This window comes from Topomyia yanbarensis, chromosome 3, assembly GCF_030247195.1.
Source record: "Topomyia yanbarensis strain Yona2022 chromosome 3, ASM3024719v1, whole genome shotgun sequence".
Lineage (NCBI taxonomy): Eukaryota > Metazoa > Arthropoda > Insecta > Diptera > Culicidae > Topomyia > Topomyia yanbarensis.
In genome coordinates this window covers 67,992,611-68,018,575 of record NC_080672.1, presented here as the reverse complement: position 1 = coordinate 68,018,575, position 25,965 = coordinate 67,992,611, and the positions used below count along the sequence as shown (strand labels likewise).

At 38.8% G+C, this 25,965-nt stretch overlaps 1 protein-coding gene and 1 long non-coding RNA gene across 2 annotated transcripts; both read right to left on the bottom strand.

The window, feature by feature from the left end:
• Positions 1-3,300: 3,300 nt before the first annotated feature.
• LOC131692415 (uncharacterized) lies at positions 3,301-4,177 on the bottom strand. Its single transcript, XR_009305981.1, has 2 exons — positions 3,860-4,177; positions 3,301-3,715 (listed from the first exon to the last, which is right to left on the bottom strand). It is a non-coding gene; the product is annotated as an uncharacterized LOC131692415 (long non-coding RNA).
• An 8,356-nt stretch (positions 4,178-12,533) lies between these two features.
• On the bottom strand, positions 12,534-15,587 carry LOC131690304 (translocating chain-associated membrane protein 1). The gene is made up of 6 exons (XM_058975970.1): positions 15,307-15,587; positions 15,035-15,181; positions 14,355-14,543; positions 13,964-14,295; positions 13,787-13,896; positions 12,534-13,681 (listed from the first exon to the last, which is right to left on the bottom strand). The coding sequence occupies exons 2-6, from the start codon at positions 15,170-15,172 to the stop codon at positions 13,317-13,319; spliced, it is 1,134 nt and encodes a 377-aa protein (XP_058831953.1). The 5' UTR covers positions 15,173-15,181; positions 15,307-15,587; the 3' UTR covers positions 12,534-13,316.
• Positions 15,588-25,965: the final 10,378 nt, after the last annotated feature.

The following is a 25,965-nucleotide window of genomic DNA, read 5'->3' as shown; positions in this document are numbered from 1 at the left end:
ATCGGTCCAGCCATCTCTGAGAAACAGAGGTCACATTTTTTCCATATACACACATACATACACACACAGACATTTTCCGATCTCGACGAACTCAGTCGATTGGCATATGACACTCGGCCCTCCGGGTCGGGATTAGATTGACGAATTTTAGAGTGAATGAGAAAGGCAAAAACATTTTTGGCAAATGTTGAAAGTTATGCATTTTTTGGTGAGCAGTTCTATGTTTCATAGACATTAAATCAATTTTAACTTCTCTTCCTATTAAATAAAGACTCTTATTACAGTACATCTCTACAAAAACGAGATCAATTTGAAAATAAATCTGAGGACTATGATTGATTACAGAACTCTGTAATTTTCTATTGGAATGTTTTCAGGCAGGAGATTGATATTGATGCTATTAGACAACTGTGAAATGAAGACCAATAGATCAGGTACATATCAGGACCCCATTCCGACAATTTATCAAAAGTCCTCATGATGTTTACAACAACAGGTTATCAATCTACGGATCAGATAATTGTTATTGTAATATTGAATTAAATCAGTCTGCATCAATAAATTTTCAACTTCAATCCAATATTTTTTTTGGGTGTGGTAGGGGGGGGGGGGGGGGTTGTATGGTGTTAAACCCCAAAACCTTCTCTGGGCTACGCCGTTGCTTGGAGTTATTTATTTGGCTTTTCATTTTCCGATATGTTTCAGATCGATCCGATGGTCATAAGTTAGAAAAATTGCAGTCAGAAGGTTCGCACAAATGAACATTTTTGCACTGATAAGTTATCAAGTTCCTTCCAGACAACTTGGAAGTGTTCGGTGCGGTGATTATTTCCAGCGGTTGTAGATAGAAAAATAAAATACAAAATTCGATTTGTCGAAATAATGTTTGGCTTATTTCAACGGATTATTTCTATATTGAGCAATAAATAGGCGACAAAGAGTAATCCATAAACAACAAGCCATAACTTTTAAAGTATTCAAAATAGATATTTGAAGTCTTCAGTAAAGTTATTCGCCAAAGTAAGAGCTACAAATTTGTAGAAGGCATCATTTCGATATAATCACTTCCAAGAAAATTTGTGAAAATATCTCACTCATAGGGGGATTAATCAGCAAAAGCACAATACCAAAAGAAAGGGCATATTTCCTCCATTAAATTCTCCGAAGATACTATTGACCTAAAATAAGCCGTTTTGGCGTTAATAATAGATTACATGTTTTTGGTCATATTTCTGGCAATGTTTAATGTTTAATATCTCTTTTGATAATAGTCCGATTTCAACAATCTATAGCTTGTTCGAAAGGTATTCGTTAAAGCTGTCTAAAAACATATAAATTGTTAATCTATATTGTCAATTTTGGCAGATAATTCAAAAAAACTGCAAAAAACGCCATTTTTACGCATTCAAACATTCATATCTTGGAAACTAAACATCAGAATCAAAAACAAATTAATAGCGTTCATACTGTTTTTTATTTCTTTCATTTAAAATTGGTTTGGATAAGATCGGTTCAGCCATTGCTGAGAAACACGAATGAGAATTTGTCCGTTACATACACACACACAGACACACACACACAGACATTGTCCCAAATCGTCGAGCTGAGTCGATTGGTATATAAGACTCGGCCCTCCGGGCCTCGGAAAAAATCTTGAAAGTTTGTGCGAATTCTATACATTTCTTTTATAAGAAATGTAAAAATGAACACCATTGTTAAGTAATAAATTCTTTGCTTCACAGAGAGCCATTGTAATGCGCTTAGCATGAAACTAGAGGAAGTGTATCTGTTACATTTTAAAATTAATCGCATGATTCTATTTTGCAATCGCTGTAACCTCAATATTTGTGTTTGATTGGCAAGAAACAAAATGGATGGGCAGAAGTCAATATGTGGTGAAACAATAGATTTATATAATAAAATTTTACTACTAATTTTATTAAAATATTAATAAAACGTGTGTAAACATTTGAATTAGTATACGATAAACACTAGCGCCGCCACACCAACCTATCCCAACTATCCGTCAAATCCATTCCGGAACCGGTTCGAATTCCTGATTGGATTCAGTATGGAATCTTGCTCAAAGAAAACAACCGGTTCCGACTCTATCGGTTGATGCATTTGAGTTGGAATTCATGCTGGAAGTCCGAACAGGTTCAGAACTAGTTTGACTGGGTAGAGGAATAACCGCTGTCAATTCAGTCGAACTCAGCCACAAAAAATCATGACAACAGTAGCGCACCTGGTTTGGATATCCCAACTACCTTCGAAGCCGTTAGAGATTTTACACAAGTTCAATGCTGAAGATGGACGTCTATTTTCTGTGACTATAGTCACCTACCCGGTCATAACATTGGACGTGTTGCCATACAATGCCGGGGCATACGTTGCCAAAAATGCTGTTTTTCTCTCCGCAGTTCTCTTACTAGAGTTTTTCTAAGTTTAACTGCCCTCTAAGGCTGCGAACCATTTGTCGATTTTTTTAACCTTTAGTTAAAATTTGACAATTCGAAAGTTATTTTCTCTTGAATGGAAAAATTTAATCGAGAGAGCGAACCATTTCAAAAGTTGACATATGGATAGTTATTTAGAATTGACAGCTGCGATGACCACAAGTTGGTAGAGGTGTGAACATTTGTCAATATTTTAAAATTAGTTTTTTTCTTATTACATTAAGTATGACAGTCATAATCTCGAAAAGTAAACATCCACATCATGAAATAACCCAAACAAATCTTAACACAACACGTTATCGTTTCCATGTTTATCCCTTAATTTTGTATTGAAAAATATTGACAAGCTCAATTAGGTACAGAAAATATCTCCACCTTTTTATTCTGCATCATGGGCAAAATTCTAACCATCGAGCTGTCAAATTTAACTATCGCTCTGTCAATTTTAACCATGCTCCAGAGTAGGGTTATTTTGCAAATAATTTTCGAAGTGTCAGATTTTAACTAAAAGTTAAAAATTCCACCAAATGATTCACAGCCTAAGAACGGTTAGTTTCAAAATTGTTCAATGAAGGACGTTCGTTGGACCAACTATGACAACGTCCAAATAACCGTTCAACAAACGTCCATCGTTAGACCCGTGTTGAACGATTTTGAAACAATTTTTTGGACGTCTCAGTGGGTGGGTAGGTGACTGCAGTGATCGCTTTTTTCGCTCTCATCTCACCCAACTAGGTGAGGTGACGGTGGGCCCCATATTATGTAGCTTTTGACGCTGATTTAGGACCCTCATGCGTAAGTACAATGGATAGAATTTTTCTACAAATGTTAAAACAAAAGCAAAAAAAATTAATTCATTGTATTTCGAAACTTTCACAAAATTCTTGTAATTCTTGAATCATCTCATAAACGAGCGCGGAGCAGGCCGGACACGTAGCACAACAGCTTGTAAGCATCGAAGGCCATTAGCGCCGTCGAAAGTGGCGGAATCCAGTAAGATCCAACGTAGTTCGCGCATCGCGTTCCTGTATAAACAGCCGCTGATCTCCACACTTTCGACGGCAGCACTGCTCCAGCCACCCGGGATGCTCCGATTGAGCCTCGAATTAAACCGGCTCTCAAAGCCTTTTTGCCTACGGTTGAAGCTAAAACCTTCGAACCGATTGCTATTCCTGCTACTGCGGCTGCACGTGCCATACTCCCAATCGGTGCATCCGACGCCATTTTTGTTGCTTCTGGTTCCACGTCTTTGTTGAAAACTACACAAAAATTAAATATTAAATACACAGAATGCATGCAAATAAAAATCTATTGCCGGAAACTACAAATCGCAGGCAAAAATGTTGAAATATAGAAATTTTCATAAAATTAATCGGCAATTTACTGAAAACTATAAAACCTACCTTAAACTGATTGAACTCAACTTGATGTGATCGATAATTCGAGATTTCTACGCCGAGGAAAAACCCGGTCAAACCATGCGGAATTTAATTCGGAATCCTGAATGGAGTCAGTATGGATTCCAACTCAAATGCGACAACCGATTTCGAGTCGGAATCGGTTGTTGCATTTGAGTTGAAATCCATAGATTTGTTCCAGTACACGGAAGTCACTCCGGAGTAAACAGAAGCAAAAAATACTCCGGTTTGCTACCAGAAGAAGAAAAAAGAGAAGGCGAGAGTACAGGAACAATTTTCTCCGGAGTACTTCCAGTTTCTCCTGGTACTGGAACAAACCTCATACTGACTCCAGGGATGCCAGGTGATATTTTGAAAAATCTGTGCGCGGCCCGTTTTAAAATCTGTGTCTACCCAGTGCAGCGATGCCACATGTTTTTGTGAAATGTCTGTAGAAGAATAATTAAAATGTCTGTAAAAGTCTGTAGATAGTTTTTTAAACTTTATTTACACTACGTTATTACTTTAAAAGTAGCTTGAAATTTGTAAACTATTGTGAAGGAATCACTCGTATTCGGATAAAATTATTCAAGTGCAATTTTGTTAAACACTATTACTCTTTTAAAAGTCTGTAGATTTCTGATTACGTCTGTAGGAGACCATCAAAAGTCTGTAAAATACAGACATGTCTGTAAATCTGGCATCGCTGACCCAGTGAGCAAATTTTCTGGCGGAGATCGCTCTGCTAGATTTCTGTAAGGCTTGGTTTGGCAGCCCTGTCAGATTTCTGCGCGTATCCTGTCGGGTTAATTGAGCTAGGGCGAACTCGGTTTCGCTCGCGTTTTCTGACAAATTTTGAGAGGAACCGAGCAAAACCCTTGCATAACTCGGACATAAACTGTGCAAAGATCCTGGCAATTCCTACCTGGTAGAATTTAGCACGAATCGAGCAAAACATCTGAGAAGATGTGGCAGGAAGCGTGCAGAGAAGAGATCTTGGGCGTACATTTCTGGCTCGATTCTGGGTAAAAGTGAGCAGCATCGGTTGGTTTAACCGCTTCTTTCAGAAACGGTTGTTGCATTTGAGCGAATTCGTTGCCATAATTCTCGCACAAATCGCGCAAAATGTTCGCAGAAACTCTGCCAGCATCAATTTCGCTTTGCTCAACTTTTGTTAACTTTCTGCTTGCCACGCCGACCGGGTATCTGTGTTGCGCAAAACGTACAAATTTGGCTGAAAACAAGATGTGGTGACCTTTTTTTGGTTTTTGCGCGAGGCAAAAATTAACCGCAAGGTAAAAATTTGAGAAATCTGTGCATTGTAGAAGAAAGCTGTGGAAATCTGTGCATTGAAACAGAAAACTGTGGAAATCTGTGCAGTTTTTGCAATCTGTCCCAGTTAAACTCATTCCGGAACCGGTTCGGATTTCTAAATGGAGTCAGTATGAATTCCAAATCAAATGCAACAACCGATTCCGACTCAGGACTCCATTCAGGATTCCGAATCAAATTCCGAATGGTTTGACTGGGATGCAGCATATTGAAAATCTGTGAAACACAGATAAATCTGTGCACCTGGCATCCCTGCCACTCAGAAATCCGAACCGGTTCCAGGATGAATTCAGCCAGGGTTACCATCAGAGTTGCCACTATTTTTCAAAGAAAATCTGGCAGATCAAATAAAAATGTCTAGAAATAACTGTCACTTGACCCCAGTCATCAGAAGCAGAAAGTTAGCAAAAGTTGAACAAAGCGAAATTGATACTGGCAGAGTTTCTGCCAGTATTTTGCGCGATTTGTGTGAGAATTCTGGCAAATAATTCGCTCAAATGCCGTTTTTGACAGAAGCGGTTGAACCAACCGATGCTGCTCACTTTTATCCAGAATCGAGCCAGAAATGTACGGCCAAGATCTCTGTACGCTTCCTGTCACATCTTTGTCGGATGTTTTGCTCGATTCGTGCTAAATTCAATCAGGTAGGAATTGCCAGGATCTTAGTAACAGTTTATGTCCGAGTTATGCCAAGGTTTTGCTCGGTTCCTGTCAAAATTTGCCAGAAAACGCGAGCGAAACCGAGTTCGCTAACTAATCCGACAGAATACGCGCAGGAATCTGACAGGGCTGCCAAACCAAGACTGAGAGAAATCTAGCAGAGCGGTCTCTGCCAGAAAATTTTATGACTGGGACAGCTACCTTAAAGTCATCGAAATTTGGCATAAATTTTGGGCTTCATAGAAAATTAATCGATTTTTGTTTTGGAAAATATGACACAGATTTCCAAAAATTGTGTGTAACAATCACTATAATTTAAAAAAAACTGGTAGAATGAGAGGCGAGGGGCAAGCACTACTAATTAAAGTTAGTAATGAAAGTATTTAAAAATACTTCGATTGTATTCATAAGATAATTAATGTAGTTGTGTACGTACTTAAAGTATTTAAAGTACATCTTGACGGTAATTTAAATATTGTTGTGTATTTAAAGTACGAAGGCGCTGTACTCAAAATCGTTCCAGTAATTAAAGTACAATGAATTTGACGCGTACTTTTTTAAATCTTTGCGGTACTTAATGTACTTTATGGTACTTAAAGTAACTAATTATGTAAGACTTTTCCCACTGCGTCGTAATGAAGACTTAGTGCTTGCCCCTCGAGGCTGGATGTTGTGGTGGTGGTGGTGGTGGACACAAAATAAAATTGGCAACGCTAGCAAAATGTAAACACAAATGAACACTCCGGATGAACCTATCGTCAATTGACATTTCGACGAGTTTTGATTCGAGCCAATAATATGGGCCCGCCCCTCGATAAGAGGTTTATCTTTTTGCTGGAAGCTTAAAAAACTCTAGCTGTGCCAGATAAATCTGGCATAATGGCAGTCCCCCTGGGGTGTAACGTAGAATTCAGAATATCTGGAAAAATCTGGCAATATTTAAAAAAAATGTGGCAAAATGTCTGGCTTGTACAAATGTCCGTTCAGTTAGGAAAAATCTGGAAGATTCCAGATAAATCTGCACCATTGGCAACGCTGGTTACCATATTCACAGATTTTTCTGTAATGTCACAGATTTTTTGAACAATTTTTGATCACAGATTCTTTTTAAAAGATTTTTGGCACTTTGATAAAAATTTCACAGATTTTTAGAAATATTGTGATTTTTCACAGATTTTTGGGAAATTTATCACATTTTTTCCTGTTTCCCCGACTTCAACAAGCATCCCTGACTTCAGCACGCAGAATATTATTTATGCATCGACAGCATACTTTTCTATCTGTCTCTCGTTTCTTCTGCTGTAAATTTGGACATATTCGGTCTATCCACTCATTGAATGCATACTAGAAGTATATGCATGAAAATGCATAAAAATCCCAGCAGAAGAAAAGAGACGGGAACAGAAAGTATGAATACTATGCATATTTTTGTTTGTCAGTGAGTTGACTCGAAGACTGCATATCAATATTAATTAATATTAGAAAAACTCTAGTAAGAGAACTCCGGAGAGAAAAATAGCATGTTTGGCAACGTATGCCACGGCATTGTATGGCAACACGTCCAATGTTATAACCCGGTCAGCGTGGCAAGCAGAAAGTTAGCAAAAGTTGAGCAAAGCGAAATTGATGCTGGCAGAGTTTCTGCGAGCATTTTGCGCGATTTGTGCGAAAATTCTGGCAACGAATTCGCTCAAATGCAACAACCGTTTCTGACAGAAGCGGTTAAACCAACCGATGGTGCTCACTTTTATCCAGAATCCAGCCAGAAATGTGCGGCCAAGATCTCTGCACGGTTCCTGCCACATCTTTGTCAGATGTTTTGCTCGATTCGTGCTAAATTCTACCAGGTAGGAATTGCCAGGATCTTTGCACAGTTTCTGTCCGAGTTATGCCAGGGTTTAGCTCGGTTCCTGTCAAAATTTGCCAGAAAACGCGAGCGAAACCGAGTTCGCCCTAGCTCAACTAACCCGACAGGATACGCGCAGAAATCTGACAGGGCTGCCAAACCAAGACTTACAAAAATCTAGCAGAGCGGTCTCTACCAGAAAATTTGCTCACTGGGACCCGGTCAGCGTGACAAGCAGAAAGTTAGCAAAAGTTTAGCAAAGCGAAATTGATGCTGGCAGAGTTTCTGCGAGCATTTTGCGCGATTTGTGCGAGAATTCTGGCAACGAATTCGCTCAAATGCAACAACCGTTTCTGACAGAAGCGGTTACATCAACCGATGCTGCTCACTTTTATCCAGAATCGAGCCGGAAATGTACGACCAAGATCTCTGCACGTTTCCTGCCATATCTTTGTCAGATGTTTTGCTCAATTCGTGCTAAGTTCTACCAGGTAGGAATTGCCAGGATCTTTGCACAGTTTATGTTCGAGTTATGTCAGGGTTTAGCTCGGTTCCTGTCAAAATTTGCCAGAAAACGCAAGCGAAACCGAGTTCGCCCTAGCTCAACTAACCCGACAGGATACGGGCAAAAAACTGACAGGGCTGCCAAACCAAGACTTACAGAAATCTAGCAGAGCGGTCTCTGCCAGAAAATTTGCTCACTGGGGAAGGATAGGCAATGTTCGATTGGATTCGTTTTTTGACAGCTAAACGCGAATCCAATCGATCCAAAATGGAGTCTCCGCAGTTCTCTTTCTAGAGTTTTTCTAATTAATATGTAATCTTCGGTTGACTCTTCCAAAGGTTTGTTGAAGCAACTTTTAGGTTGTGAGTGAATCATATGGTGAAATTTTTAGCTTTTAGTTAAAATCTGACACTTCGAAAGTTATTTGCAAAATAACCCTACTTTGGAGCATGGTTAAAATTGACAAAGCGATAGTTAAATTTGACTGCTCGATGGTTAAAATTTTGCCCATGATGCAGATAAAAACAGGTGGAAACTTTTTCTGTACCAATATTTTTCAATACAAAATTAAGAGATATAAAGATGAAAACGATAACATGTTGTGTTAAGATTTGTTTGGGTTATTTCATGATGTGGACACAGAGAACAGACGTCCATCTTCAGCATTCAACTTGTGTAAAATCTCTACCCAGTTAAACTCATTCCGGAACCGGTTCGGATTTCTTAATGGAGTCATTATGGATTCCAAATCAAATGCAGCAACCGATTCCGACTTAGAATCGGTTGTTGCATTTGATTTGGAATCCATACTGACTCCATTCAGGATTCCGAATCCAATTCCGAATGGTTTGACCGGGTAACGGCTTCGAAGGTAGTTTGGATATCTAAACCACCCTCTAAGAACGGTTGGTTTCAAAATCGTACAATGAAGGACGTTCGTTGGACCAATTTGGAAATCGTCCAAATAACCGTTCAACGAACGTCCATCGTTGGACCCGTGTTGAACGATTTTGAAACAATTTTTTGGACTTCTCAGTGGGCAGGTGCGCTACTGTCGTCGTGTTTTTTTGTGGCTGAGTGCGACAGAATTGACAGCGGTTATTCCTCTACCCAGTCAAACTAGTCCGGAACCGATTCGGACTTCCAGCATGAATTCCAGCTCAAATGCGTCAACCGATAGAGCAATCGGTTGTTTTCTTTGAGCTAGGTTCCATGCTGAATCCATCCAGGATTTCGAACCGGTTCCGGAATCGATTTGACGGATAGTTGGGATAGGTTGGTGTGGCGGCGCTAGTGTTTTTAGCATATTAATTCAAATGTTTACACACGTTTTTTAAATATTTTTGTTCGATCATGGATGTCTGTTCTCTGTGCCTCTACCAACTTGTGGTCATCGCAGCTGTCAATAATTGTTCTCCTTCACTGAGTGCATTGCTGTTGAAGTGAAAGTAGATGATATCAATATCCTATTGATTGCGGTGTACAATCCACCGGGCTCTGACCCTGCCCCTTTGTTGTTGACTGTGTTGTCTAATCTGCTATCTTCGTACGAGCATATCGTCATTGTTGGTGATTTGAACACGGATTGGAAGCACAATGGAAGAAGGCGTGATAATTTGAATGCAGTTTTTGAGACTTTTTCTATGCAGGTCATCGGGTCAGAACCCACCTTTTTCCACGACGATGGGTGTTCGTTGCTTGATCTGTTTGTGACAAATCAGCCTGATCGTGTGCTTGTTTTCAACCAAGTTAGTGCCCCAGGATTATCCAGACATGATCTGCTATTTGCTTCGCTCTATTTTAACATTCGTCGACTACAACAACCAAGAACTTATCGCGACTATTCAAACTTCGATGCTGAGGCACTGCGTACAGGAATTGAACAAATCCCCTGGGAGCAATTTTACTCTCTAACTGAAACGGATCATATGGTGGAGTTTTTCAATAGAAAAGTTAGAGATATCCACGATTCTTTTATACCATTGCGAGTTGTCAAACAGCGCAGGTATCACAATGCATGGTTTAACGGAGAAATTCGTAGTAAAATTGTAGAAAGGGACATGGCATACAGAGATTGGAAAAATGCTAGGGATGTTGGTCAAAAGGAGCATTTGAAGCTGATTTACAAGTCGCTACGAAATCGTGTTACTACTCTCATTCGACGAGCAAAATCGGATTACTGCAATAGGCGCTTCGACTTCACAAGTTCTACAAGTTTGGTTTGGAAACAGTTAAAAACATTTGGCCTCGGGAAGCTCAATCGAGAAAACGAGTGTGACTTTGACCCAGACCTTGTGAATAACACGTTTGCATCACATTTTGCTCAAACAAGTGATAGTGGTACTCTGAGTGATGTGCAGCAAGTCGGTCATTCAAACATTTTTTCGTTTCGTGAAGTTCAGCAATACGAAGTTGTTAATGCAATGTTTGAAATTACATCAAATTCTGTAGGGTCGGATCAACTACCATGGAAGTTCCTGAAAATAATCACTCCTCTTATCATCAACCTTATCACATGGGTTTTTAATAGAATTATTTTGTCGTCGTCTTTCCCATGCATCTGGAAAAGGGCAAAGGTTATACCGTTGCGGAAGAAAAGACATTTAACGTCGCTGGACAACCTAAGGCCAATAAGCCTTCTATGTGGTCTGTCAAAAGTAATGGAGAAATTATTGAAATCCCAAATTGTTGATCATTTCAATCGCAACAACTTGCTCACGGACAAACAAGCTGGTTTTCGGCAAGGACAAAGTGTAAAAACTGCTTTACTCAGAGTTTACGATGACATTGCGATCGCTGTGGACAGTAAGAACAGAGCACTTCTCTTGTTGTTGGATTTCTCAAAAGCTTTTGATACAATTTCGCATCAACGGTTATTACATAAGCTTCGCCTGCGTTTTGGATTCAATCTACATGCCGTTGAATTGATACGATCGTATTTAACTGGAAGAATGCAATTTGTAGCGTGCAGAGGTATGACTTCAACAAATGTACCAGTTACCTCAGGCGTCCCGCAGGGCTCAGTTCTTGGGCCGATTCTTTTCTCGATGTACATTGATGACCTTCCTGATATTTTAAAGAACTGCCGTATCCAGATGTTTGCTGATGATGTCCAACTGATCTGCATTCAACCGGGAATGACGTTAGCAGAACTTTTCGCACTATTGATGGAAGATTTGCATGCTGTAGTGCGATGGGCAAAGGAAAACTCACTACATCTCAACATTTCGAAGACTAAAATTGTTTCGTTTGGAGCAAATCGCCGAGACACTTCATTACTACCTGAAATCGTTATCGAGCAAAGTCGCATCGAGGTCACCGATCATGCTAGCAATCTTGGACTCTTTTTTCAGATGAATCTTGGATGGGATAAAACTATTGCGGTACAGTGTGGAAAGGTGTATGCTTGTCTGCGTACTCTAAGATCAACAACTTTTGGTTTTCCCGAGCATATCAAATTGAATCTCTTCAAAACCCTTGTTCTACCGCATTTTATTTTCGGAGATGTAATTCATATGAACATGAGCGTAGCAATGATGTCTAAGCTGGAGGTCGCTCTCAACGATTGCGCACGTTATGTGTATAGCATAAATCGACGCACATCCGTTCGTCATTTGCAGAAAAATCTTCTTGGATGCCCCTTTGCCAATTTCTACCAGATGAGATCGTGTCTATTTATGCATAAAATCGTTCATCATAGGTCGCCAAACTACCTCTTCGCAAAACTTACCTCTTTTCAAAGCAACAGAACGGGGAATTTAGTAGTCCCTACACACAATACAGCGAATTATGGAAGGACATTTTTCGTGCGGGGTGTGGTGTTTTGGAACTCGTTACCACCTGATTTGAAACGTACACCTTCGGAAGCAATGTTCAAAAAAGGCTGCTTAGTATATTTTAATAGATGAGATTTGACAAACTAGTTCATAAGTTGTGTTAATGTTCCATTGAGTTTTCGTTAATGACAAATTTAAAAGGCGGTAGCCTTACGTCATGTATATGTTTTGCATAAATAAATAAATAATAATTATTCTAAATAACTATCCATATGTCAACTTTTGAAATGGTTCGCTCTCTCGGTTAAATTTTTCCATTCAAGAGAAAATAACTTTCGAACTGTCAAATTTTAATTAAAAGGTAAAGAAAATCGCCAAATGGTTCACAGCCTTAGAAGACACCAACCATAATGACCTTGCCTTGGAGATTCGATTCAGAAATTTATTCAAAATATTTTAACTCACTATCACATTACTTTCCAAAATTCATTCATCAGATTGCAACATTTGACAAGTCTGCTCGATTGGAATGGCACTGACAGATAAATGGTAAACAAACGATTGACGTGTCGAGTTTTTATTCAGATGGATTCAGCGTCGTTACCAGTTGCATAACGTTGTGATTTATATTTTATAGTGAGAAAGTTTATCTTTTTGAAATTCTGATCGCAAAACCGTGATGTGATATCTGACGATTCCTTGTACAATTGGATGTGTCAATTTTTATTTTGTTATTGCATTAGAACATACAAAACTTTACTGTATACTCTGAGCTCTGAATAGTAATAGATTATAATGGAGAAAAATCAACTTAAAATTGTTCCCAAAAAAAGAGGTATCCTGTGAGCCTGTTTCTGCTATTTAGTTTAGTAAACAAAAAAACTGGTTTCATTATCCGGTGAAAGTTGTAAATGCATATAAAAGCATACAAATCGCTCTTGCTCCACCATCTCTTTTCTACTTGGCTAGTTTTGATTTTCATTTGTCTCAGGTGCAAAAAGCATGTCTAGTTTGACGGCGATACTAACGAACTGGTACTTTAAGAACAGTTAACGTTTTCTATCACTACTTAAAAAGTGGATATTTTGAGCATGCGTTTTGTTGATCATTTTATAAACTACGACTGAGCTTCTTGCTCGGTCAACCAAAAGTGAAATGGTACTCTAGGGTAATCAAAGAAATTAAACTGGTTGCATTACACAGCTGCACTATCTTTAAATGTTTTTAGAAAACGGAAGCAAATACTTTTAGCTTTGCGTTACTCGGATTTGTTTTTAACGTGGAGAGCGCAATAGTGTGTTCGTTGAAAACAAACAAAACTAAGAATAACCTACACAAATTCGCTTATTTGACCTTGGTCTTCTTGGCGGCCTTTCCACTGACAGCCGGTGCCGGTACCGACTGAATTGAATTCTGGTCAGCTTCGGGTAGGTCGCTTTCCTTCTTACGCTCCTTCTTGGACTTTTCGCTCTTGGTAGCCGCTGCCTTCGCCTGACGTTCCGAATGTTCGACCGAACGTTCCCGCTTCGATCTTAGCACGTTCGAGATAAAATCAAAGATCAGATAGCCCTGCAGACCAAAAATCGTGGCCAGCATGAAGCTGCGTTTCGTTTGCGATACGTCGTTGATCCCGTAGAACAGCGTCAGGAAGGTTAGCACCATCGTGGCAAAGCGGGTCAGAATGAAGATCACGTTGTGAACCAGACGCACTGAAACGAGACGGTGGTTGTTAAATGATGAGCTTTTCTTCTATTAGATCAGCCTGCCGTGTTAGATCAAAAAGGCATAGCCATAGCAAAAATACGTTAACTTACATCTGACGAATTTCTCGTCCTTATCGAAGATATTGATCAGCTGGAATGTGTGCGAGATAAATTCGCAGAAGTAGTGTAATGTCAGCAGCACTAGCGCAATGCGATGGAATCTTTTAAAAAAATAGGTTTAAAAAATTGATTAAACGACTACCGACCATTAAACCGATTTGCACTTACCCCAGGAAGTAGGCGGTCGCAATAAGGAAGAACCCACCAAGAGCATGCTGAACCTTTGCCTTCTGTTCATCCTTTTTCACCTTTTGGAAGTACAGCTCTGGTAGCATGTGCCAGTAGTACGCCATCTGGATAATGAAGAATAACTTGTGCAGGAATACCATCGGGTGATCCGGAAAACCTTCCCACAGTTTAGCCACGTTACCGATATACTGCTCCCGGACGATTACGTCGAAGCCCCACAGGAAGGACATGCCGTAAAACACCACCAATTGGCCGGATTCATTAAAACGGGACAGCTTGAACTTGGATAGGTGGAGTTTTTTGGAAATTTTCTATGTGGTAAACGGAACAAAATTAATTTCAATACAGTTGCTTTTAGGTCCTAGCTTACGTCCAGAACGTATTCCTGCAGTATAGCATGCATGATGATACAGATAAGGGTGTAGAAAAACACCGCACAACCATCCTTCCAGCCGGACGTGTAGAAGTATGGCTCTCCCTGTGGGTTTTCATGGCTCGGATCGACACCGGTAACATTGTGATGCAAAGCAATAAAAATACTTGCAAGGGAATTTGTGGCCTGAAATTAAAAAAAATATTTACGCTATGTTTTACTTACATGCTGGTAAACTTCAAAATTCACTATTTCTATTTAACCCAGACATAGAGTAAAAAAAATCATCCTATATCAATATCAAGAAAATAATAAAAGACCATTTTTCTCATTTTCATCCCTAAATTTTGACCAGCTTCGAAACTTTAAGTAGCCCACAGTGAATAATGCAGTATGTATAGGCTATTCTGCAGAACCTTTTTTTTATGCACGGAGCCTACTATAAGGTTAGGTTATCAGCAATGTATATATACATACACACAGCAGAAGCTACCTTCTGCGGGTCTAATCGCTACGTGGCAACATTGACAGCCAGGGCGAAAGGGAGAAGAGAAGAAAACGAACGCTTAGCCTTCAAAATCGTTTAGTTCGATTTTGAGGCATCGCAATTCTATAAGCACCGGACGTACGCCTACTACATTGTAAGCACTGGAACCATATTCCCCCCGGGCACTTACCTGCAGCATCAATCCGACGACAAAGATCATCGCAAAGCAAGAAACGATATCGGCATGGTTCTGGATCACAAATTCGTGGCTCAGGAAGGGCGGATTTTTGTTGGACGATTTTCGTCCCATTCCTGGTTTGATTGCCATTTTTGTCAGCTGGAATAATCCAAAAATTATAACGAAATCAGACGAATTACAAAAAAGTAGCATTTTTTTTCGCAAACTTCACATTTTGCAGCACCAAAAAAGCAACACAAACCAAAATGACCAAATTTTCGTACCTTAGCTTAACGCAAACTATTCACCAAAAAAAACAAGGACCTTGAATTTGCTATTCCACTAGAGCAGGAGATTGTTTACGACTAAGCAAACTAAAGTCCTCCCGTGCCGAGAAAGAAAACGAATTGTCGACGGTAACTTCACACTCGCAAAATTTTGGTTTTGGCTATGCGGCGCAGTCAATACGCTGGAAAGGGAACCAACAAACAACAACAGAATCCGCTATCACCAGCTCCGGCAAGGCAGCTACGTGGATGACCAGTTGTCAGTTACGGCTTCACACGACTTTGGAGCAGGCTGTCAAGGTCAGAGATGCCAGGTAATTTTTTTTTTCGAAAGCCGCAAAAATATGTACAAATCTGTGCTTAAGGACAACGTAAAATTTGTTTCAAAACTAGAAGTCGCGACTTAGTTTGTTGTAGCACGAGATAAAACATTAAGGAATCTGTGCATTATAGCACAAAACTGTGGATATTTGAGCAGTTTGAAAAATTTATGCAGCACATTCCGAATCTGGGACACAGATTAATCTCAGCACCTGGCATCCCTGGGCCAGTGATCAAATTCCGACGAAGACGTCAACACGCTACGAGGGAATGGACAGTTTGCCCACATTAAAAAAATCATTTTTTCTACATACATTTTTTTTCTCGAAAACAGTAAAATTTAATGTGAATGCACTGTATCAGTTTTTTTCTGAACAGTGAAATTTATTGTTACATGAAATTTTATTGTAAATCTACTGTGAGAACTTGGCATCGAACAATGTTGAAACAGTAATTACTATAATATTTATTGTTTTATGATTGTTTGTAGGGTAAATGCTATTGTAAAATTCTATCCGGGTATACATTGCTCCAAAACAAAAATTAAACCTTGTAGAAAAGTAGTTTTAGAATATTTAAAATAAATCCGAACAGAGAAGATTATTCTTGTGGCTGAGGTTGCTTGACTCACAAAGCAACTTACAAAAATGAAGAGGCATGAAGATATTTTTCGTAATGTCCAACAAGGAATATATATTATTTTGTTTTGCTGAATTCCGATGGAAAAAGACGTTATGATCGTTTGAATGCGGATATAAAGACTAAATCTTTGTTTTTTCCAGAAGCATGAAATTGGCACATAATATAGAATATTTTAATCAGAACAAATATACGACCGAAACAAAACAAATATTTTGGCAACATTGGTCGAGTGGGGGTATGTCGTTTTCAACAGGGATTAGTAAAATATAACCCAGTGAGCAAATTTTCTGGCAGAGACCGCTCTGCTAGATTTTTGTAAGGCTTGGTTTGGTAGCCCTGTCAGATTTCTGTGCGTATCCTGTCGGGTTAGTTGAGCTAGGGCGAACTCGGGTTCGCTCGCGTTTTCTGGCAAATTTTGACAGGAACCTAGCAAAACCCTAGCATAACTCGGACATAAACTGTGCAAAGATCCTGGCAATTCCTACCTGGTAGAATTTAGCACGAATCGAGCAAAATATCTGACAAAGATGTGGCAGGAAGCGTGCAGAGATCTTGGCCGTACATTTCTGACTGGATTCTGGATAAAAGTGAGCAGCATCAGTTGGTTTAACCGCTTCTGTCAGAAACGGTTGTTGCATTCGAGCGAATTCGTTGCCAGAATTCTCGCAAAAATCGCGCAAAATGCTCGCAGAAACTCTGCCAGCATCAATTTCGCTTTGCTCAACTTTTGCTAACGTTTTGCTTGGCACGCTGACCGGGAAGAAGAAGCCAGCTGGCGGATCCTATCCTAGTTCAAAATGTAAAAAATCTTCGCAAGCTTTCAGATATCCAAGATGAAGAGAATGAAAGGTAGCAACATTTGTCACTTTTGAAAATATTAGGTTTAAACTACAGACACTTTATACACAGACTAGCGAAGTGTCGAAAATATGCAGCCAAACGGACAGTCAATAAGTGCATCCAAGCGAGCATGAGGATTTTGAGAGGGGAAGTAAAGGAGGAAGCCCATTCAAAGCTTATGGGATCTTCCGTGATGCCAGGAAATGTTCATGGTTTCTAGTTTTACTGTTTTTGTCTTCGATAGTCTGTGTATTGACTTATTCAACGTCTAGGACACCAACACAGTTACAATGTATATTGACAACATACATACAACGTGATGTTTTCAATTCGCCATCTGATTTAACCTCATTTGGCAAAAATTCCACACGATTTAACCTCAATCTCGCACTAACACTACTGTACATGGATTAGTCAATAAAGTGTCTGTAGTTTATACATGTAAAATTAAGTCTGGCGTTCGGGCCTCTGAAAGTAAACATAAACATCCGGACGAGCATCCTGATTTATTGGCGCACAATGAAAAGAAAGAAAACCCACTGAGACTTCCAAAAAATTGTTTCAAGATCGTTCAACACGGCTCCAACGATGGACGTCTGTTGAACGATTATTTTGACGTTGTCCAAATTGGTCCAACGAACGTCCTTCATTGGACGATTTTGAAACCAACCGTTCTTAGAGGGAAGGACTAGCTTCACCTCGGATCCTCCAATTCGAACACTCATGCCCAGTTAAACTCATTCCGGAACCGGCTCGGATTTCTGAATGGAGTCATTATGGAATCCAATTAAATTACTGACTCCATTCAGGATTCCGAATCAAATTCCGAATGGTTTGACCGGGTGGCAGTTTCTTCACTTGGATAAAAACCGGTTATCGGTTACAGTCGTGATTCGCTGGTTGGGCCTCTGTTCAACTAACGAATTTGATTCGCTAGTTGGACCGACTGACAAATGTCAAAAACATTAGTACTGTAAATGATTGTTAGATTGTCAAAGTAAATTTACCAGAAAGTTTTGGCGTTCAGATGCTTTTTAGTTGGACAATGATCCAACCAACTAAAAAGCTGTCCAGTTAAAGTGTCCAACCAGCGAATCACGACTGTAATTAAAACCAGAAAACTGGTTTTCAGCGAAAACTGGTTTTCATCTAGTGAAGGAATCGGCCGCTACAGATACTTTATCTCGAAACTATAGTCGTGATTCGCTGGTTGGACACTCTTAATCTGGACCGCTTTTTAGTTGGACTTCCGCTAGTTGGACCATTGTCCAACTAAAAAGCATCTGAACGCCAAAATCACATGTCAAATTTATTTTGACAATCTTCTAACAATCTTTTACATTACTAACGTCTTCTTTGGAGAGTTTTTGACATTTGTCAGTCGGTCCAACTAGCGAATCAAATTCGTTAGTTGGACAGAGGCTGTGGCCAAGACGGATACAGATGTGCACATTTTTTCTATGTGTGAGTGCGATTGTCATTTTTCTTCGATGAAGCCGAAAAAACAAGCGGATATGAAGAAGAAAAGCATAAACAAAAGACGTAGTGGGCCTTTCCGTTGCCATAAGTTTTGTGTCGAGGTAAAAAGAGTCGGTAGATCCGAGGTGAAGCTTTCTCACTTTTCATCGTGTGCCAAAGAATCAGGATGCTCGTTCGGTGTTTATGTTCACTTCACGGGCCCGGACGCCATGCTTAATTTAGCGAGTATAAAACTAATACACTCAAAAGTGTCAACTGTTCCCACCTTTCTTTCTCTTCATCTTGGGCTGTGGCCCCAAAGTCCCTCTAAACCTAAGACAAGACGTGACAACAGCCCTTAAGCTCAGCTGGAAATGAACCAGAATTCCGTCTGGTTCCAGTTCGTATCCCGGCTCCAGTGACACAAACGATTCTAGTTAGAATCAGTTGTGTCATTGAACCAGCCAGAATTCCAGTTCAGTTCCAGCTGAACTTTATTGGGAGGGGGCCGTTTTTGTTTCAATTTTACGTCAGAATTTAAGAGAAGAGACAACAGGCTTCTTGCCCTTCTTAATTTTATCTACCAGGGCCTGTCGTAATTCCATAGACAACAAGCATCCATCGTTTCCAGATTCCATTTGCATATTTTTCACAATTGCTGAAAATAATTGTACTCTGTCAAGAATTCACAATACTAGCTGCATTTAAAAATTGAATTTTATGTTTATTCGTGTCTTTCTTAACAATACACGTAGTTATTTCGTCATTCAGGGTATTTATTCAATTTGCATGAAATGTTCATGTGAAAGAAAAGTAGCCAAAATAGATTCAGCAGCACTGTTTTTCACCTCGTTTGAAAATATTATGAACGCTCTTCACACTTAATTTGAATTACTGGGTACAGTAAAATTTTGCTGGGGTTTTGAACAGCAAACCGTTCGGTAATCAATTCAGTAAAACAATTCGGTTACCGAACTCTCCGCAATCCGTTCTCTCCAAACGTCAAAAAATACTGATCAATCAGCAGTTTCCTCTGAAATCGGCGACTTGACAGATGATTAGCTGTACCTGTTTTGTAAGTTTTTGACGAGGTTCGGTAATATTGGTACAATTTTGCCGATCAATCAGTCAGTATTTTACTGGATAATGTTTATGCACCGAAAAAAACAGAAGTGCTGATAAATTCAGTGAAAAATACTGCGGGTTTCAGCAAATTATTCGAAAAATTACTGAAAATCGCTAAAAAGTGAAAACTTTACCGCAATTTTTCAAACAATTTGCTGATAGCTCCGTAAAAATGTCACTTTACTGATCATGTCGTCAAAAGAAATTACTGAACAACTTTTGGCTGGTTTAGTGTGTTGACTGGCTAAACGACCAATCAGAAGCTGGTTCAATATTAAGGTTAGGACGAGGATTAGGGCTGGATCAAATTGGCTACGCGATTGTCTTCTCTTCTCTTAAGTCAGACCTGGGACGGGACATGCGGATAGATGTTTTCTTTTCCCTTTTTCATTCTTCGTTTCTAACTTTGCTCACATAGGCTCTCACTCTGGTTCACATATTGCTCACAATCTTTCTCATTCTGGCTCACACTGGTTCAAAGTGACGTTTCATAGCTGGATCAACTTGATACTCGTTTTTTTCCAATCCGCATGTCCCGTCCCAGGTCAGACCCAGTCACCAAATTTTCTGGCCGAGACTGCTCTGCTAGATTTCCGTCAGTCTTGGCAGCCCTGTCAGATTTCTGCGCGTATCCTGTCGGGTTAATTGAGCTAGGGCGAACTCGGTTTCGCTCGCGTTTTCTGGCAAATTTTGACAGGAACCGAGCAAAACCCTGGCATAACTCAGACATAAACTGTGCAAAGATCCTTGAAATTCCTACCTGGTAGAATTTAGCACGAATCGAGCAAAACATCTGACAAAGATGTGGCAGGAAGCGTACAGAGATTTTGGCCGTACATTCCTGGCTGGATTCTGGATAAAAGTGAGCAGCATCGGTTGGTTTAACCGCTTCTGTCAGAAACGGTTTTTGCATTTGAGCGAATTCGTTGCCAGAATTCTCGCACAAATCGCGAAATGCTCGCAGAAACTCTGCCAACATCATTCGCTATGCGCAACTTTTGCTAACTTTCTGCTTGCCACGCTGACCGGGTTCTGACCCTACCCTCCCCTTCGTCACAAATTTAGTATACCCCCCCCCCCCCCCTACCCCCCCAAAATGCTACGTCATTTATGCATGGCCCCTAATGGTAGTGAACAGATGTTTGTTTTTTTATTTACGTGACTAAAAAAATTTTCATTCGTCACGTAAAGATAGTGAACAGAGACAGCCTATAAAACGTAGTATTGATGACGTAGACGCTAGCATTCGCCCTTAGAAGCTGTCACCAGGGTTGCCAAAATTAAATCTGTATTTTTGTCTTAAAAAATCTTTTCATCTGTATTTACTCCTCGAAAAATCTGTGTTTATATCTGTATCGAATCAGTTGAGTCAATTTAACCTTTTGCTGGATTATCTATCGAAAATATTAATTCCTGTGGTTTAAATCAGTCAAGTAAGGACCTGTTTAGATTTTCATAAAGAAACATTACAAATCGTTCTGATATTTTACATCCAGAAACTTTAACTTTTTCGAACTTGCACAATGGAAACATAATTTTCTTCATTTAATGACTTCTGTTGATATATAATGTTATATACATTCAGTTGACCAATGTAGCTGTAGAATTTGCGGACAAAAAATTGAGAAATAACGAAGTCACGGAGCATTACAATTAACGTAGAAGTAGACTTCAGCCAGCCTTTTGCTGGGTGCTAACCTGAGTGTATTACAAACCTTTACCGTTCAGAGTGAGTGACCACCTAGGGGCAGATCACTCTAAGAATGTATAACAAATTTGCATCAAATTAGAAAAAATGCATTTAATTTCCATTTTTGCATCAGCTTGGCACTCCCTCGCAGAAAAGTTTGTTTAACAAACGTCCTACGTTAATCCACTTTGTTCGACGTTTTGTTAAATGTAGGGCTAGTTTTTCTGTAGGGTTTTGACGTCTTACACGCAACGCAAACCACATTGCAGGCAACGCAAAAACATTGCACGCAACGCAAAATACATTATGAATTTCTATTTTGATGGAAATAAATGCATTTAATTTCTCTGATTTTTAAAAATGCATCACAAGTGATCTGCCCCTAGGTGACCTCTCTCAAAAATGAATATATATTTTAATATAGAGGGCTAAGCTGAGAGAGACAGAGTGGAATTATTAGTGAAATTGAAAAAAATATTTCTAAAAATAGTTTTTGTAACATCATTTTTCAAAAATGTATATCTGTATATACACGCAAAAATCTGTATATCTGTACATACAGATTCTTGGTCTGAAAATGGCGGAAAAATCTGTATAAATACAGATTATTCTGTATTTTTGGTAACCCTGACTGTCACACATATGAGTACAGTTTTCGTTTTGACGCATGCTAATACCTTCCTATATAAGGACTTTGCTGTGGCGTAACCAGCGAATCACGACTGTACTGGTAAAAACTAATTATCATTTGCTTATGATTGTCTGCTTTATATACTCCTGTTTTATCGAAGAAAACTAATAACCGCACTCATACTAAAGAAAAAAATGTACTCACTCAGTGTTGCCAACATCTTTTTTTTAAAAAAAACTGGAACCATTCTTTAAAAAAACTTTGATATCGAATTCGAATATACATGCCCGAACTAGGGGCAGATCACTTGTGATGCATTTTTAAAAATCAGCGAAATTAAATGCATTTATTTCCATCAAAATAGAAATTCATAATGTATTTTGCGTTGCGTGCAATGTTTTTGCGTTGCGTGCAATGTTGTTTGCGTTGCGTGTAAGACGTCAAAACCCTACAGAAAAACTAGCCCTATACATTTAACAAAACGTCGAACAAAGTGGATCAGCGTAGGACGTTTGTTAAACAAACTTTTCTGCGAGGGAGTGCAAAGCTGATGCAAAAATGGAAATTAAATGAATTTTTTCTTATTTGATGCAAATTTGTTATACATTCTTAGAGTGATCTGCCCCTAGTGCCCGAACCATCTATTTCACAAGTAGGTATTAGGGTGGGGCATTGTTACATGAAAAAACGTAATCATAACCAAATCAACCGAGTACAGCACTTTTTTAGTTCGATTTGGGGTCCCAAATAACTGTGCCAAATTTGGGGTCGATTGGTTTTGACTCGGCGTAGCGCATTGCGATTGAAATTTGTATGGGAATTTATATTACATTTTTGCATTTTCAATTCTACAGACTACAATTCTTTCTGTAGTATGCCAACATTTAGAGAGAAGTATAGCCCAGTATATGCTGAACAACTTTGCCGAAGGATGTATGGTGTTACAGTCGTAAATCGCTGGTTGGGCCACACCTCTGTCCAACTAACAAGTTTAATTCGTTAGTTGGACCGACTGACAGATGTCAAAAACTCTCCAAAGGAGACTTTACTAGTGTAATTGCATGTATTCACATTTCTAGAAATTGTCAAATTGATTGTCAAAGTAAATTTGACATAAGGGGTCATGTACTAATTACGTAAGGGCATAGGGGGGAGGGAAAGTATCGAAATATCTTACAAATTCTTATCTGAGAGGGAGGGAGGGTTCGTCCTTTCTTACGTAACATCATGAAAAATGAAATGAATAAGAAAAATATTCTTTTGATAAGAAAAGAAATTATTTCTAATTTGTGCCATGAACATTTTGTATATCAAACAATATGAGCACATATTGTACATCATGGAAAGGAGAACCTCAAATTGAAGTGTTTTGCAGCGACAGAATAAGATTTTTAAATTAGTTATGGATTTTTGTTGATTGTTGCCAACATGAGGAACGGCTTAATAGTCGATGGCTTTGGAACAGTCACAGCAATTTCTTGACTCTTGGTGGTACATTGTTCTGATCTGGATCTGGAGTCACAATCTGCCTTACAAGTTAAGAAGTGTTGATACTCTTATAGTTGGAACTCAAAATAAATTCACACCAGAACAGGTTATTAATTCTTTTGAGTTCTACGTCACAAGGAAATAGATTCAAAGGAGGAGGAATATAGCGAAGCAAATTATGTGGGCCAAATCGGAGCTTCTGAATATCTCCCAAAAGTTATTCTAAAATTTCTACTGGGCGAGATTAGGATGCAAATAAAATTACTGCAGATGATTATAGTTAAATGTTGTCCTGAATTTTCCTTTAATAGTTCTATAAGTATTGTTTTCGTTATCGCATAATTTAATGACTTATGAAATATGATTTTTTAATTACACAAATCATGATATGATCTTATATAGGGGGAGAGGGGGGGTGGGGAAGTTAACCAAAATCTTACGAACTCTTACCTGGGGGGGAGGTGGAGGTTGAAAAGTTCTAAAAAAGCCTTACGTAATTAGTGTACGGCCCCTAAGATTTTGACATTCAGATGCTTTTTAGTTGGACAATGGTCCAACTAGCGGACGTCCAACTAAAAAGCGGTCCAGTTAAAAAGTGTCCAACCAGCGAATCACGACTGTAGAATGTCTTTAAAGTAACCCTCTAAGAACGGTTGGTTTCAAAATCGTCCAATGAAGGACGTTCGTTGGCCCAATTTGGACAACGTCCAAATAACCGTTCAACGAACGTCCATCGTTGGACCCGTGTTGAACGATTTTGAAACAATTTTTTGGACGTCTCAGTGGGAAGTTATAGCTGTTTAAAGTTCGATAGATCGAATTAAATGCCAAAATCATTTTTTTGCCAACACTGCGCTGTACCAATGATATTTCATATAGCGTACCAAAATAACCACAGTTTATAAAGAACAGTTGCGCAAAGACTGAAGCAAATCTACCTATCGAACACTCAAAATAGGTTTGTTCCAGTACATGGAAGTTACTCCCTGTTGCTCCGGAGCAAAAAATTCTTGCTCCTTTTCACTCCGGTTTGCCACCAGAAGAAGAAAAAGAGAAGAAGATAGTACAGAAACGATTTTCTCCCTGTTTGCTCCGGAGTACTTCCAGTTTCTCCTGGTACTGGAACGAACCTAATGTCTACCTATCGGACACGAAGAATAACAATGCTCGAATGCATGGGGAGTATCGTTATTATGTGATCATAATTATGAGAAAAAAAATCAATTATGTAATATTAACATTATTTCAAACCAGGAATATTAAAGATATAATTATTAAAAAAATATATGAGCACTGATATTTAAATTTGGCACTATTTCAAACACCGGAACAGCTCTGGTAGAGTTAATAATCTTCCACCGACAGTGGAAATATGAAGGTATTTCTCATAGTTAAAGTGCAGCTAAAATTTTGACAAATTTGTGTATGCATTCCACTTATATATATGTACTTATTCAAATTTATCTTACATTGCAAATTCGATTGTTTTTTGCATTGTCACTCTCAAGCGGCAAGCGGCAAAAATCAATACATTTCGCTCTTAGTTGCGGATCAGTTGGGAACCGGAAAATCTTAAATGCTTTATACGATGTTATTTATCGTACTAATTTTTACAAAATAAAACTAAACACTTAATTTTAAATTTTTAAATGCACAAAATTAACTTCTAACTGAAGCGTTCGGGTGAAGTCATTTGAAATTCAACTAAAAATAAGAGGTTGCCAAAATTTAAAAAAGACCAATGATTGATCCAATGTTGCCAATCCTCTTTACGCAACTCTACCATTTAGAACTCTGAAAATTATATCATATATATTTTATGTGGTTTTTGTTTGAGGCGAAACTGAGTCAGTTCCTAACCCCAACTGCTGTCAAAATGTATGAACTGACAGCGGTTGGGCTTAGAACCTGACTCAGTTTCAGGTTCAAGCGAAATCGCCATTAGATTTACAACATTGGTATGTTGGATGAATTATTCAAAACCCTTAGCTCAATTTTATGGGCGTAGGTAGTTGAGGAATAGAGCGTAGTGAGGGGGGTTTCAACATATATAAATTCGAACTTTTTTCAATAGGTCCAATCTACAAAAGAGAGCCTCTCTTTGTTTACTTTTTCTTTCGTAAATTACTCGGTTACCTTTCTGATTTACCTTCAACTGTTTGTGTAATAACCTAGTAAAAACCTTGGTCTTTCGAAACATACTGATAAATGTTGAAAAAGTTTTATGGTTTTGCAGTAATAATCGAAAGAGAAAGCAAAAAAGAGGGGATTGGACCTAATGAAAAAAAGTCTCCATATGATTTATTTTGAAACAGACAGCAATATTATGCAGAAACGACATTGAAAATCGATTGAGAAGTATTTCAATTTATTTATTTAATTTAGCTTTCACAGTTAATTTTTCTTTCGTCATGCGCAATTTTATTTAAAATTTAAAAAAATGAGGAGGATCGATGCTACC

Excerpts from the sequence above, each read along its gene's own strand:
- LOC131690304 (XM_058975970.1), bottom strand. The coding sequence starts at position 15,172 with ATGGCAATCAAACCAGGAATGGGACGAAAATCGTCCAACAAAAATCCG. Across the intron at positions 14,544-15,034 it reads TCGTCGGATTGATGCTGCAG|GCCACAAATTCCCTTGCAAG; the intron begins GTAAGTGCCCGG and ends TTTTAATTTCAG. Across the intron at positions 14,296-14,354 it reads TGCAGGAATACGTTCTGGAC|AAAATTTCCAAAAAACTCCA; the intron begins GTAAGCTAGGAC and ends TTTACCACATAG.